The 12,237-nt window shown below is 43.1% G+C and overlaps 1 protein-coding gene across 9 annotated transcripts in view; it reads left to right on the top strand.

Moving 5' to 3' along the window:
* LOC128759469 (calcium-activated potassium channel subunit alpha-1-like) overlaps positions 1-8,621 on the top strand; it is an 85,812-nt gene extending 77,191 nt beyond the window's left edge. For 4 of the 9 annotated variants that reach the window (XM_053866435.1, XM_053866437.1, XM_053866436.1 and 1 more), the window contains 8 exons: positions 263-455; positions 1,645-1,758; positions 2,430-2,522; positions 3,329-3,459; positions 4,199-4,393; positions 5,329-5,447; positions 5,508-5,729; positions 7,179-8,621. In XM_053866435.1, the coding sequence (XP_053722410.1) occupies positions 263-455; positions 1,645-1,758; positions 2,430-2,522; positions 3,329-3,459; positions 4,199-4,393; positions 5,329-5,447; positions 5,508-5,729; positions 7,179-7,200 (1,089 nt within the window). In that variant the 3' untranslated portion in view covers positions 7,201-8,621. Of the gene's footprint in view, positions 1-262; positions 456-1,644; positions 1,759-2,429; positions 2,523-3,328; positions 3,460-4,198; positions 4,394-5,328; positions 5,448-5,507; positions 5,734-7,178 lie in introns of those variants that run through there. The other 5 variants (XM_053866440.1, XM_053866443.1, XM_053866439.1 and 2 more) reach the window with 2 other exon arrangements.
* The last annotated feature ends 3,616 nt before the right edge of the window (positions 8,622-12,237 follow it).

Raw genomic sequence — 12,237 nt, 5'->3', positions numbered from 1 at the left:
AGCTCAAATACCATTTGTGTTTTATTTTACTTGTTTGAACCAGGAACACAGAACCACGCAACATAACAATTGAATCATTTTATTTATTCTTTTTTCCCCTTAAGATACCTCAACTTTTTATTTGTTTTTATATGTTTCTATGACTGCAATATTTGTTTGTTACACCAAATAGATGGAAGCACCAAATTGAAACACGTCTTCACTGAGCTTTTAGATTCCCGTAAAGGTAACACACGATTCTTTCCCCTCCTCTCTCACAAAGGGTACACCGCTGAGTCGGGCCGATTTGAGGGCTGTCAACATCAACCTCTGTGACATGTGTGTCATCCTGTCAGCCAATCAGAATAACATTGACGACGCGTCACTGCAGGACAAAGAATGCATCCTGGCGTCGCTCAACATCAAGTCCATGCTGTTTGACGATAGCATTGGTGTCTTGCAGGCTAATTCCCAAGGTAAGGAGCAGCGTATCATAGTTGAGTGCACCGGCCAGGAGCGACGGGGCCCTGGCACTCACAATATTCTTCACTGGGTGCCAGCCGGCTGACCTGGTGTCAGTGCGCGTGACACTAACCCCAGCTGACGATTCCTCAGGTTACTGTAGCAACTGGTTCCCTCTCTAACCCTTATTGGTGGCAACATGCCTGACAACGGGACCATGGCTGCACCTGGAATTTATGGAAGGAAATGTTTGGCTAGAATGAAAAATGCTTCATTTGAATCTGTGGTGTAAAGATGGCTTTATTGCTTTTAGTCTTGAAACCAACGGAGGTGGAGCTTATTAACGGGGCTTGCAAATACTGACCCCATAGATTTAAATGTACGTTTTAACTACAATCTAAACAACTGCTGCCCACAGATAATATACTGTTGATGGAACTGCAAAATATATTTGATGATTAAACCTTCTGAAATATAGTGTGCACGTACTAACAGTGTACATATGTTATATATGCCATATTTATGTGCAGGTCGACAAGCCCTATCAAAAAGTGACTAGGGAATGAGTATTACAAATAAGTTTAGGGGACTATGTCTTTTTCTTTATTTCTTTTTTTTTCTTAATCATTAGCATGGATGTTAAATGTTAACACCATGAGCAGTCGTCAATAATGTCCATTCTCTGGCGCTGTGACAAATCCTTTTAGGCACCTTTGTGACCTCGCAGGAAAGGGGAAAAACTGGCTGCCAATTTCATTATCCCTCTAATACATGTATGACCTCGCATTTGCCTGAGTCAGCAGTAAGTGATGGATGTCAAAACATGGCCTATGTATAATACATGCAGCATTGTTTAATGTGCTTACCTGTCAGTCTGAGGAAAGCAAGGAATGTCAAGTCAATTTGAATTCAATCTTGCGTCACTTATTTTCTATTTCATGGCTCCATATCCTTCGTGTCTTTCCCCCGCGTCTGTAAAAGGTTTCTGTCTCCGTCTGCACGCAAACGAAGGAAAACAAAATGAGCAGTATGTCACATCTATTATAAATGGTCCAATATTGGACCTTGTCAAGCACCAGCTAACGTCACACTCAGCAGTTTAATGGTCAACCATGCGCTGGGAAGGGATGAAAAGCTCTGCTGATTGATCTTCTGAATTTTGCATTAGCTGATGTGCTCCCTGTCGTGTTGGTGACCATTTAGGCTTCACACCACCCGGGATGGATAGATCTTCACCTGAGAACAGCCCAGTGCATGGGTTGGTCCGACAGACCTCTGTGACGACCGGCGCCAATATTCCCATCATCACAGAACTTGGTGAGTTTGCTTGTCCCTCAACTCACTGTAGGGGATGTGTGAGCACAAGAGCACACCACAAGTTTACCTGAAGCCTTGTGCTACCTCAATGTTTGAAACTTTCACTATTCAAACTTCAGAAATGTGTTTTGCTTTCACAATTTATAGTAGCATACGGGTATCTCAAAACGCACTTGGTGAAGTTGTGCATTCATAAATAACAAGCATTAATGCAGCATGAATAGTGCCATTTGTAACAGTAAACAACAGAAAAGATGTATATGCATTTCAGCAACATACACGTAACTACTGTCATCCTTCATGTTATGCGCACACTAATGCACTGTTTACAGTTGAAATATGCTGAATAAAGATGCAATATCTGTCCGCCAAATAGCTGTCAAGCTTGAATGGTCAGATTGCTCACTGTGGAATTCATTTGTATTCCCTGCTACTAAGGCACGTTCAGAATTATTTTCATCAAAAGTAGCGCCGAAATTAACACGTTGTTTTGTACCTTTGAAAGATGTAAAACGTTGCTGGCTCTCTTGAATCCCTTTTGTTTTTTAGCTTGAACTCACTGGCTTGCTTTTGTTTTTGTATGGGCTAACCCGAGAACTGTTGTGTGGGTTTTGTGTTCTCTGCCTGGATGACATGCTCCAGTAACTGTTTTTTCCCTCACACATGTCTAGCACCATTAGCAAAGCCAGGCAAGAAAGTGCCTGTGATTTCATTCAGTCAGGATAAAAGCAGTGGGACCAGCATACAAATGATAACTGAACTGGGTAAGATGTGGCACCGTTCTCGGCTGCAGCTGCCTCCACATCAGCTTTCTTTTGATTTCTTCTCTGTGCACAAGAGACGCGGTCCATTCCCATGGCATCACTTTGAGCACATTGTACACTTTGGTTTGGTTGATATTCCCTGTCTTGTTTTGGCTGCTTATCTGAAACTCTTAACTTTTCTGTTTTTTAAAGGATTGCAAGGCGTTTGGTGCCTTGCAAGTCCTTGTGGCTGTTTTCTTAGCATCTACTGTCGGATCGCATTCTGTTGTCCGCTCTCTTTTTCATCTGTGCCCAGTTGATAAGACTGACATTTAAATCTGTCTGCCGAGAAGAAAACTTCTCCAACTAAATCGTACATCATTACTTTCCCCCAGCTACTGCATGTGGGTTTGTTCCACCAGAATTGTCTTCAAAGAAGCTTCTGGAGCACTGAGATACTTCCACTTGTTTTGACATGCTTGTATGAGTAATTGGAGGTTCTGTCTTGGATACACAAGACAAACAGTGGCATATTGCTATTCTGGACGTTGACCTAGACGGACTGTGGACTAAGGCCTGGGTCTCAGACAATGTGCATGGTGTCACGAGCGTGCATGAACTGGCCGGATATGGAATGTAGAGCGGTCTGCAAACATGAAGCTGACTGCTGCTGTTCGGGAGTGAACAGGTGTGAGGCAGCAGCTGCACGGCTCTCTCACTGTACAGTCCATATCTGCAGCTTTACCTCGCTTTCCCTTTCATCTCGAGCGTGTTCTCAATTCAGCTTGCAACCTAGGTAGAGTGTAAAGACTGTTTTACTCCTGCAGTGAACGACTCCAACGTTCAGTTCCTGGACCAAGATGACGACGACGATCCCGACACAGAGCTCTACCTGACTCAGCCGTTTGCCTGTGGGACTGCGTTCGCCGTCAGCGTGTTGGATTCTTTAATGAGCGCTGTAAGTCACTATTGATTTTGCTGTCTTAACTCTTTTCCGGATTTGAAGGGCTTTTGATGGACATCCGTGCACGAAGACAAATCAAAGCCAACAGTTATCTCCAGCTGCCACACAGATTGGGCCTTCATGCCAGGACGTATAGCCGAGTTCCTCTGCTCTCCGATGTTTTCTTCCCCTATTACACAGAATATAGATGACAAGAAAGAAGTTGTGCTCGCTATGATGGCTTCATTTGTCTGCCTTTCACTTTGAGTGAGGTAAGAACAAAGCTGCCTTCAAGTGCACTCCAGTTTAGACAGAGGTAATGCCACGTAATGGACAGCTCTCGTCCGTCATCAGAGTCAATAGTGCTGTCAGCTGCTGAGGGAAACGTCACAGTGGTGAACTGCTCGATGGAGACAAGAGACTGCAGGGGAAGGAACAGGGAAATTCCAATCCTTAAATCAACATGATGATAGTTTGGAATCAGAAATCACAGTGTATTGTCACATGTGCGTCAATAACCCTGCTCCTCTCCCTGCAGCGTCCGGAGGCTCCGGAGCCCAAGTGTGGACAGTCTCTGCGTGATGGAAGTGAGAGTTCACTGCAGTAATTGGATTGTCTTGTCGTTTCACTCAGACAACAGGATGATGTGACGCGACAGAGTGGGCTCAGATAGCACCGTTGGGCCGCCACTTTGACAAGCGTCAGTTGACTTGGTAAAGATTCAGCTTGTCTCCTCTCTCCCTCTCTCCTGCAGACATACTTCAATGATAATATCCTCACCTTGATCCGGACGCTGGTAACGGGTGGAGCCACGCCGGAGCTGGAGGGGCTGCTGGCTGAGGAGAACGCACTACGGGGGGGCTACAGCACTCCACAGACCCTAGCTAACAGGGACAGGTGTCGTGTGGCACAGCTGGCCTTGTACGACGGACCCTTCGCCGACCTCGGGGTAAGAGATAGATCTTGTCACCTTCCACTTTGGTTTTCTGTAACAAGCAGATGACTCTCTTGGTGTGTTGCATTGAAAACCATAGCTGAGGCACAAGAGAGCCAAGGTTCTTCCCTTAAGAGCAGTATTGCAGTCTGTCACAAATATTCTGGAGATGTTAGCCTTCTGTCGATAAGTTAGCGACTATTTCTACAAACTGTTGCCAGTTCATGTACGTATTATGTAATCTTTATGTAATACTAGCGCTAAGATCATGATATTTTTTTGTTTTATTACTAATAACCATAATACCAATGCAGAATTTGAACTAGCTTAAACCTTTGCCTGCCATCTGTTTTTCAAAGGGAAAGAAATAGACAGGTTATATGAATGCTGATCTAGATGTACAATGAGTTCATGCACTATGGTGTATATGGACTAGTTTGCAAGTCAAATATTTTGTTGATACTAAATAGACTTCTGGTATTTGTCATGTCAAGTAAAGAGACTAACATTAAAAAGGCCTCTACTTGGTGCTACTCACTTGGCAGATATAGGTTGCATCCTTTATGTTGAGCTCTTCTTCTCACTCTGCTGTATCGCTCCGGCCGCCACCCTCACTTGCTGCCCAGGACCATACAAAACACTGCCACACTGATACACTGACAATTCATTATTTGGACATCCACCGCAGGTGGCCAGCAGGAGGGAGCTACATGTTGACATTTATTTCTACCCCTGATGTTAAGCCTATTTTGAAAGTCACGAGTTTTAGTTTAATGAGATTTCACCAGGTGATATTTGTGTAGTAGTCATTAGACATGGGGCATTTTAAGGAAGTAAGTACGTAAGTTGAATCTTGAGCAAATATTCCCATTGAAATGTACATTATTTTACAGAGTCATGCTGAATCCCGGAAGCAGTAAACATTTTAATGGGTGATGTTGTGTTTGTAGGATGGCGGTTGCTACGGTGACCTGTTCTGCAAAGCCCTGAAAACATACAACATGCTGTGCTTTGGCATCTATCGCCTGAGAGACGCTCACCTAAACACCCAGAGCCAGTGTACCAAACGGTAACTTGTACAACCAAGTGTGACGTGACATCAGCTGACCTGATGTGTTCCTCTCCTCAGGTACGTCATTACCAACCCGCCATACGCATTTGAGCTGGTGCCATCGGACCTGATATTTTGCCTGATGCAGTTTGACCACAACGCTGGCCAGTCTCGAACCAGCCTCTCCCACTCCTCCCATTCTTCCCACTCTTCCAGCAAAAAGAGCTCGTCTGTCCTCTCCATCCCTGCTACCAACCGCACCAACCGAATAAAGAGCAGGGACCCGCGGGACAAACAGAAGTAGGTTTCTCCTCAGATCATTAAAGCGTCACGACACCAACATCAACCAATACATAATTACAAAGAAAAAAATCTATAGAATTTTGTTTCCATATACCAGCATAAAATACAGTGATTTTAACAAGCCCCTCATAAGTGGGTGTTTTCTTTTATTTTTGCAAAGATGACTAGGGTCAGCTGAGGTATGACCCTAGGTATGATAGTGGACAGTTCTCTCATACCTCATGCACTCAGGACGTGAGTGCATGATGGTTAATCATGCACTCACGTCCAAGAGTGGAGTGTGTGGGACTTCACACTTCATTCTTGCTCCTGGCCCGGATTAGCATGGTCTACAAATCATATACATATGTACATTATACTGCTCCATATTACCCAGAATCCATCACGTTGCATGGAATCTTCTCTTGTAGCTGCATATCAAAAGTCTTTATCTGCCAATGTGACAAATAAAGAAAATACGTCATGAAAGAATTCAAGGGAAAGTGAAGTGAAGGAAAGTGAGTTACCTTTATCAACAGATCGTTGCAAATGTACGAATGTAAATAGCATCATTAAGAAAATAAAAAATAAAATAAATATTGTCATATATTTGTCATTTCATCGTCCGATCATGATGTCCCCGTATCGGCCCTGATAAATCGGCCGGCCGATCGATGGGTGCAGCCCTAGTTACTCATCATGCATGAATATAAATTGCATCTTATTAAAAAAGGATAATAAATAGAATAAAATAAACTGGCGTACATTTGTCATTTGATGGGCCGATCATGATGACGTCATAAACAGCATTAAGATCCATTGCTCTGTACTGTCCTAATAAATAACTCTTTCAAAAAACAATTATCATTAACTTCACCATTAGTGTTCTCCCTTTATTTAAGATTTCATTTTGTTTGTTTGAGAATGAGTTTGTGCAAGTTCATCATTTTTGGTAGCAGGACCGCAGGGAGTGGCCAAACCCCTTCCTGACAAAGGACAGGGCTGTTTTTCATGGAACCTCATTCCTTCAGTGCAATTGTGAGCTTTTTGGTGATTAATGTAGATGCAAACTGGTTAAATAGGTGCAGGAGAACACTTCAAAATGTTGTTAAAAGTGCTGACCTCACATGCAGCCTTGAGTGACCTCCTAAAACTTGCTGTATTCTACAGGAGATTCATTTCCCATGTGGTGTTCAGTTGGAGAAAGTACACCAAACATGCTTCTTTTGAGGGTGAAAAACAAGGGCGTGTCTGTTTTTGTTTTGTTTTTTATGTTGATTGATCGCCTTGCTGAGGTGTAGTAAATGTAGGTTATTGGAGGAAACAAACATCTACGCTCACAAACAAAAGTTCCAAGTCAGGAAATTCACAAGATTGGTATCTGAGAGTCATCGTTTCAAAGCTCAATTCTAAAAAAATGGGGTGGCGTTTTTGCGACATTTCAGATGTGTTTCCTTTCCTTGACAGAAAAGACGCAGTGTACAGATGAACCTGAGCGCGACCACACGAGGAGCCTTACGGTGAACTGGCTCTCCTTCAGCCACCCTGCTCAGTTTCGACCCACTGGCAGATTGATTCCACCCATCAGAGAGGCAGAGGACGACTGCTGAACTGCACCCAGTGGAGAATTCACCACTCACCTCCACAGCAAACACATTGTATCGGCAGATATGAAGACAATCAGCTGCTGGCCCGACTCTAGGATGCTTCTGTTCTGGAGAATGACGGTCACGGAGAGGAAAAAACACACACAGATAAAATAATAGTTTTAAAAGTGACTATTATATTTACAATACTCGTGCAATGATGAAAGTTGCCTTTTTATGCTCGAAACCCATATTTTGTGTTGCAGGTTTATTGTGTACAGTTTGTTGAAATGTGTGTCGACGTCCAGCTGCGATTCCCGCCATAATGGCAGCACTAGCGTTCTCTTTGCCATTTGGAGCTATTTCACAACATTTGTGACTGTTCTAACAGCCCGTGTCTGACTGACACCCGGCTCCAGCCTTATCTTTGTTTGTTTATCTCAGTCTTATCTTTCTTTGCCTTCTCGTGGTCACTTTTTTTTATGTCTCTGTTAAGTCCTCTTACGCGTATCTGCAATCTGGAAGAGTCGTGTGCATAAGAAATATAGTTCTCTATTTTTCCATTTCCAATGATGATAGAGCTGTTTTGCGATTGACACCATCTCAGACGGATCCACAATGAAGCCTGAGACCATGTCACATGACACGTCTAGAGCCACTAATCGCACGAAGTGGGCAACATCAAGTCCTCCCTTGGCTGAAAGCACTGCCTGACACAGGATTGCTCTGGAGGTCCTCTACCTGCAATCTTCAATCCGCAACTCAATCCTTTCATTCAGAAAATACAAACATCAAAAACAGCTCTATCATGGAAACAAAGTGTTGACAGTGATATCGCCCATCCTCCTGACTTGTTGTGCTCCTCATTCACTGCTCCTGTTTATTGAAGGTTGTATTTTTGGCACTGTTGTCTCTGTACTTCATGGAAAAAGGAGCTGTGTTCTGGGGCTCCCCGGCTCCCCTCTCTCGTGCCCTCAGTTCCAGTGATGTGCCAGGCAGTGCTGAAGCCAACGAAGGACGCCAGAAGACCCACTGCTGCGAAAAGAGGCTTCTTGTTTGTCTGCTCTTTTTTTGTTTCTTCAAGTCAGAATGTGTTTAAGTTTATTTCAACACCAACACGGTCAAGAGTCTTAAAATAGCCCCTGTTCTTCATGACCGGACCCAGGAAGATTTCTGTGTTGTTCTTTTTTGTGCGTTTTCATGGTACAATATTCCTCTTAGCCACTTCCTGCATAACCAACACATTCAGCATTACATTTTAGTTTCTATGATAATGTGCAATTTTGTTTTAAGGCATCACATTACCCAATAATTACAGAATAAATTCTGTTGAACAAACGGCTTTGTACAAAATTGTTTCATTTCAATTGACGCCAATGAAATCTCATGTTTTGTCTTCAGCATGGCTGCCTCGCCCCTTCGATCGGTGTGCGATTGTTTGTGTCCGTCGAGTGGCTGCATGAGTGTCGTCTTGGACGCTCCAAGTTCAGCTTTCTTATCAGAGGTGAAAGCATGGGAGAGCAGCAAGCGCGTTCTCCTCGTGGCTTGGATGCCAACTGTTCAGCTACTGGGGACTTGGCTGGTGGCAATAGTTTCCATGACGATGCAGCACTCGGAGTGCATGAGTGCCAGCTCGGATAAACAGTGATCCTTTACCAAAACAAGGGGGTCATTACTGATGCTTGTCAAATCAATGCTGAGGGTGTCCTGGCTGATGAAGGCGTCCCTCTCACTCCTGACACAGTGTCAATACCAGCTGGCCCGTGGCGGCACACGCCAATGACTGGACTGAAATGCCTATCAGTCAGGCAGCTGAGCTGGACTAATGATTCCCTGTGCTGCCTATTAGAGCGACATGACAATTTAATCCTGTGAGCGCGGCCAGGAAAAAGTGACCTTGCTGCTTTATTCTGAAGCTGAGCTCAATTGACAGGAGCAGATAAATCTTTACCTTGGGCTATTAACAGAATTATGGAAGCACAACAAAAGCGCACGGAGCTTTGTGTTGTGACTGTGCATCCTGGCTGAAAATAATCTGCCAAAGCCGAGCACTACAGTCCCATACATCACGAGGGCTGTATTTTTAATCATTTCCAAAAGCTTTTCCCTCCGCGCTTGTCTGATCGATCTCACAAAAGAACGAGCAGGGGTCAAATAAAAGCCATAAGTTGAATTCTTCTTTGCTCAGCTGTCAAGCTGGAATATTGAAAGTGGATATTGCTGGAAGCTCAAGGTTTTTCAGATGTTCAAAGCCATTCCAGCACGGCCCCGGGGCAAGGTATATTGCCTCGGACATCTATCTCAAGGCTATGAAGACATTGTCTACATGCTTGGAAAAAAGCCATGTGTTTACACAGATGTTTCCAGCTTTTAGCACGCACATACTCCTGCAGTGCTGCAGCACCATCTTCAGTGCCACGGGCCACATACATTTTGCATTAGTTCTCCCCTTTGATACAGAAATGACAGAAACTACCAGAGATGTAAACAGAAACACCTGCAGAAAGCGTTTTTCTATTTATATTTTGAAATCTTTATTCTTTATTTATTTCTGTGGAAATTAAAGTAATTATTGAAATAAATTACTTTTAGCTATGTACAGACGTTTAACTAAATATACAATGGCAATTCCAAACACCATAATACTGTCCAACCGCAGTGACGTCAAAATACTAGTATCGACTCTGAGACATTGGCCTATCATTTATCAGAGCACACAAATTCAACAGAAACATGAATGAATTGTGATTTCAAAAATACATTTTAATCATGTTTTTCTTTTGATTTTGCAGTTGTTCCTAACATTAGGATTTTTCACCGCACGCATGATAGATTTTTACTGATGCCCTTTTCTTTTTCTCCCTGCCCATTATGCATGATTCGAGGTACGTTTATCATCAAACACATTGGACCATATTGAAGCCATTATTATTATTATTGTTATTATTGTTATTATTATTATTATTATTATTATTATTATTATTATTATTATTATTATTATTATTATTATTATGTTTTGCTTCTTAAATAAATAAACTTGTGTTCACTCTTTCTCACTGAAAGCAGCCGTATTGCCATGAATTTAAGCCATTGATTCTGTCCCTTATACTCGGTTACTAGGTGACTTTGATATGACTTTTAGGTGGTCCATTTGAACAAACCAGCTGATTTATCCTCTTTACACAGTTAAGTTTTACTTCATGTGTTGAGAAACTTTTTCTGGAGAAATTCAGCCCTGCATGTGTTTGTCTGGGATGACATGAAAGTATTTGAATGTTGAACATGCCTGTATAATCGTTGTTAACACATTGATCTGTGATGACACCAACCACATGGTTTGAGGTGATAGTGATGCATTTGTGGGTTGATTTGCCTTTCAGGCAGCAATGGCGCTCTTGACCTCTTCTGGTCTTTGTAAAGGTCAAAATTCACTTGTCTTTTGTTGTACTTCATACATAAGCGTGCATCAAGCTCGTGGCCATTGTTATCAAAGAGACTAAAGCAGAGTTCATTCAGGAAACTAACTGAAATGAAGGTCCAATGAGATGTTGCAGTGAATTATCCGATTTTCCATTGTGAAATGTAAACTACAAAACAACAGATTTTTATTGTATTTGTAGTATATATGTGTGTGTGTGTGTTTGTGTGTACGCTGCATGTTTCACTCCTGATGAACATCAGAGTTACCGCTACAACAAGGACAGAAAGCTGTGGAGAGCATGTGCCATCACTTACTCTTTAAACTGCTTTTCTCTTTCCACTTCTTCACGCTACCTCACACAAAACTCCAAATCTGAAGTATTCAGCAGTATTCTTTTTCCTTCCAAAATGAAACCATCTTCTCGCTCGTCTTTCATCTTCTCGTCCCAGAGTTGTAAACATGATTTACTATTCTCGGCATATTATTTACAATGATTCATGCCTCTGTCAGTCCCACACCGGAGGTTAATAGAAATGCCAGCATGCTCACTGATTTACTTAGTAAAATTTTCCTCTCAAGGTTCAGCTGGAGAAGATTGGAGTCAGAGAGAGTTACAGGATTCATGCATTATGCAGAAGACGGCGACTTGACCTTCCGCCATCACAGTCGTCGCCATATATCACAGGAGCTTGACCCTCAGAAGGCCAGCAGGAGCGTTTTGATATATTCAAGCAACGCTGCTATCAAATGACTCACAGTCTTGCGCTGTGGCCATTTTTAATGCCCAGCACTACGGAGGCTGTATTGTTTTGATTGAATGTGCCTCGGCGTGCTGCTGTGACACGGACCATCGTGAAAGAAATCTCCGCCAGCGCTCACTCTCGCACCATATGCCGACCTTATGTAGAAATGAAGCATAAGCGGCTGCTGTTTGAACACATCATAAAAAGGCTGAAAATAAAGTGCCAGCTCCATCTTCACATAATTGGCTTGAGAATTATTGATGACATTAATTGCCGCATTATCGACTGGCTGTCAGCGACTCTGGATCTCAGTCCATTCTTCTTGGCGTAGAGTGTCGGCTCGGCCTGGAGGAGACTGACAAGCTAATTATACCGTCTTCCCTCTCAATGATAAATGTCACCAACGTGGCCCGCGAGTGTGACTCCAGTCGCAGCCAGCGCCTCCAGCCTGGTCAAGATGCTCCAGTCTGGAATCAGCTCACCATTTTCAGACCCAAATATTCCTTTTCAACATGCTCAAGGGGAAGGAATTAACCTGAACATCCAGGTGCACAGCATTTGTGGGAGGTTTTCACCAAACCTGACAGTCATCTTCACATGAAATGATTCCAAGACTCATGACGGAATTCCAGGACAGGTTAAGAGGCTCACAGCCACTAACTTAGTCAAACGTTTGTTTTCCGTGACTGTCTCATGCAAAGCCTCTTTCTGACTGTAGAAATGATCCCAAAACTGGAACTAGGTGCTCCTTCTTTTGCTGTTTAAGCAGGGCATGC

This window comes from Synchiropus splendidus, chromosome 5, assembly GCF_027744825.2.
Source record: "Synchiropus splendidus isolate RoL2022-P1 chromosome 5, RoL_Sspl_1.0, whole genome shotgun sequence".
In the NCBI taxonomy this organism is placed as follows: domain Eukaryota; kingdom Metazoa; phylum Chordata; class Actinopteri; order Syngnathiformes; family Callionymidae; genus Synchiropus; species Synchiropus splendidus.
The sequence above is the reverse complement of the archived record's forward strand: the minus strand, read 5'-3'. Positions and strand labels throughout refer to the sequence as shown.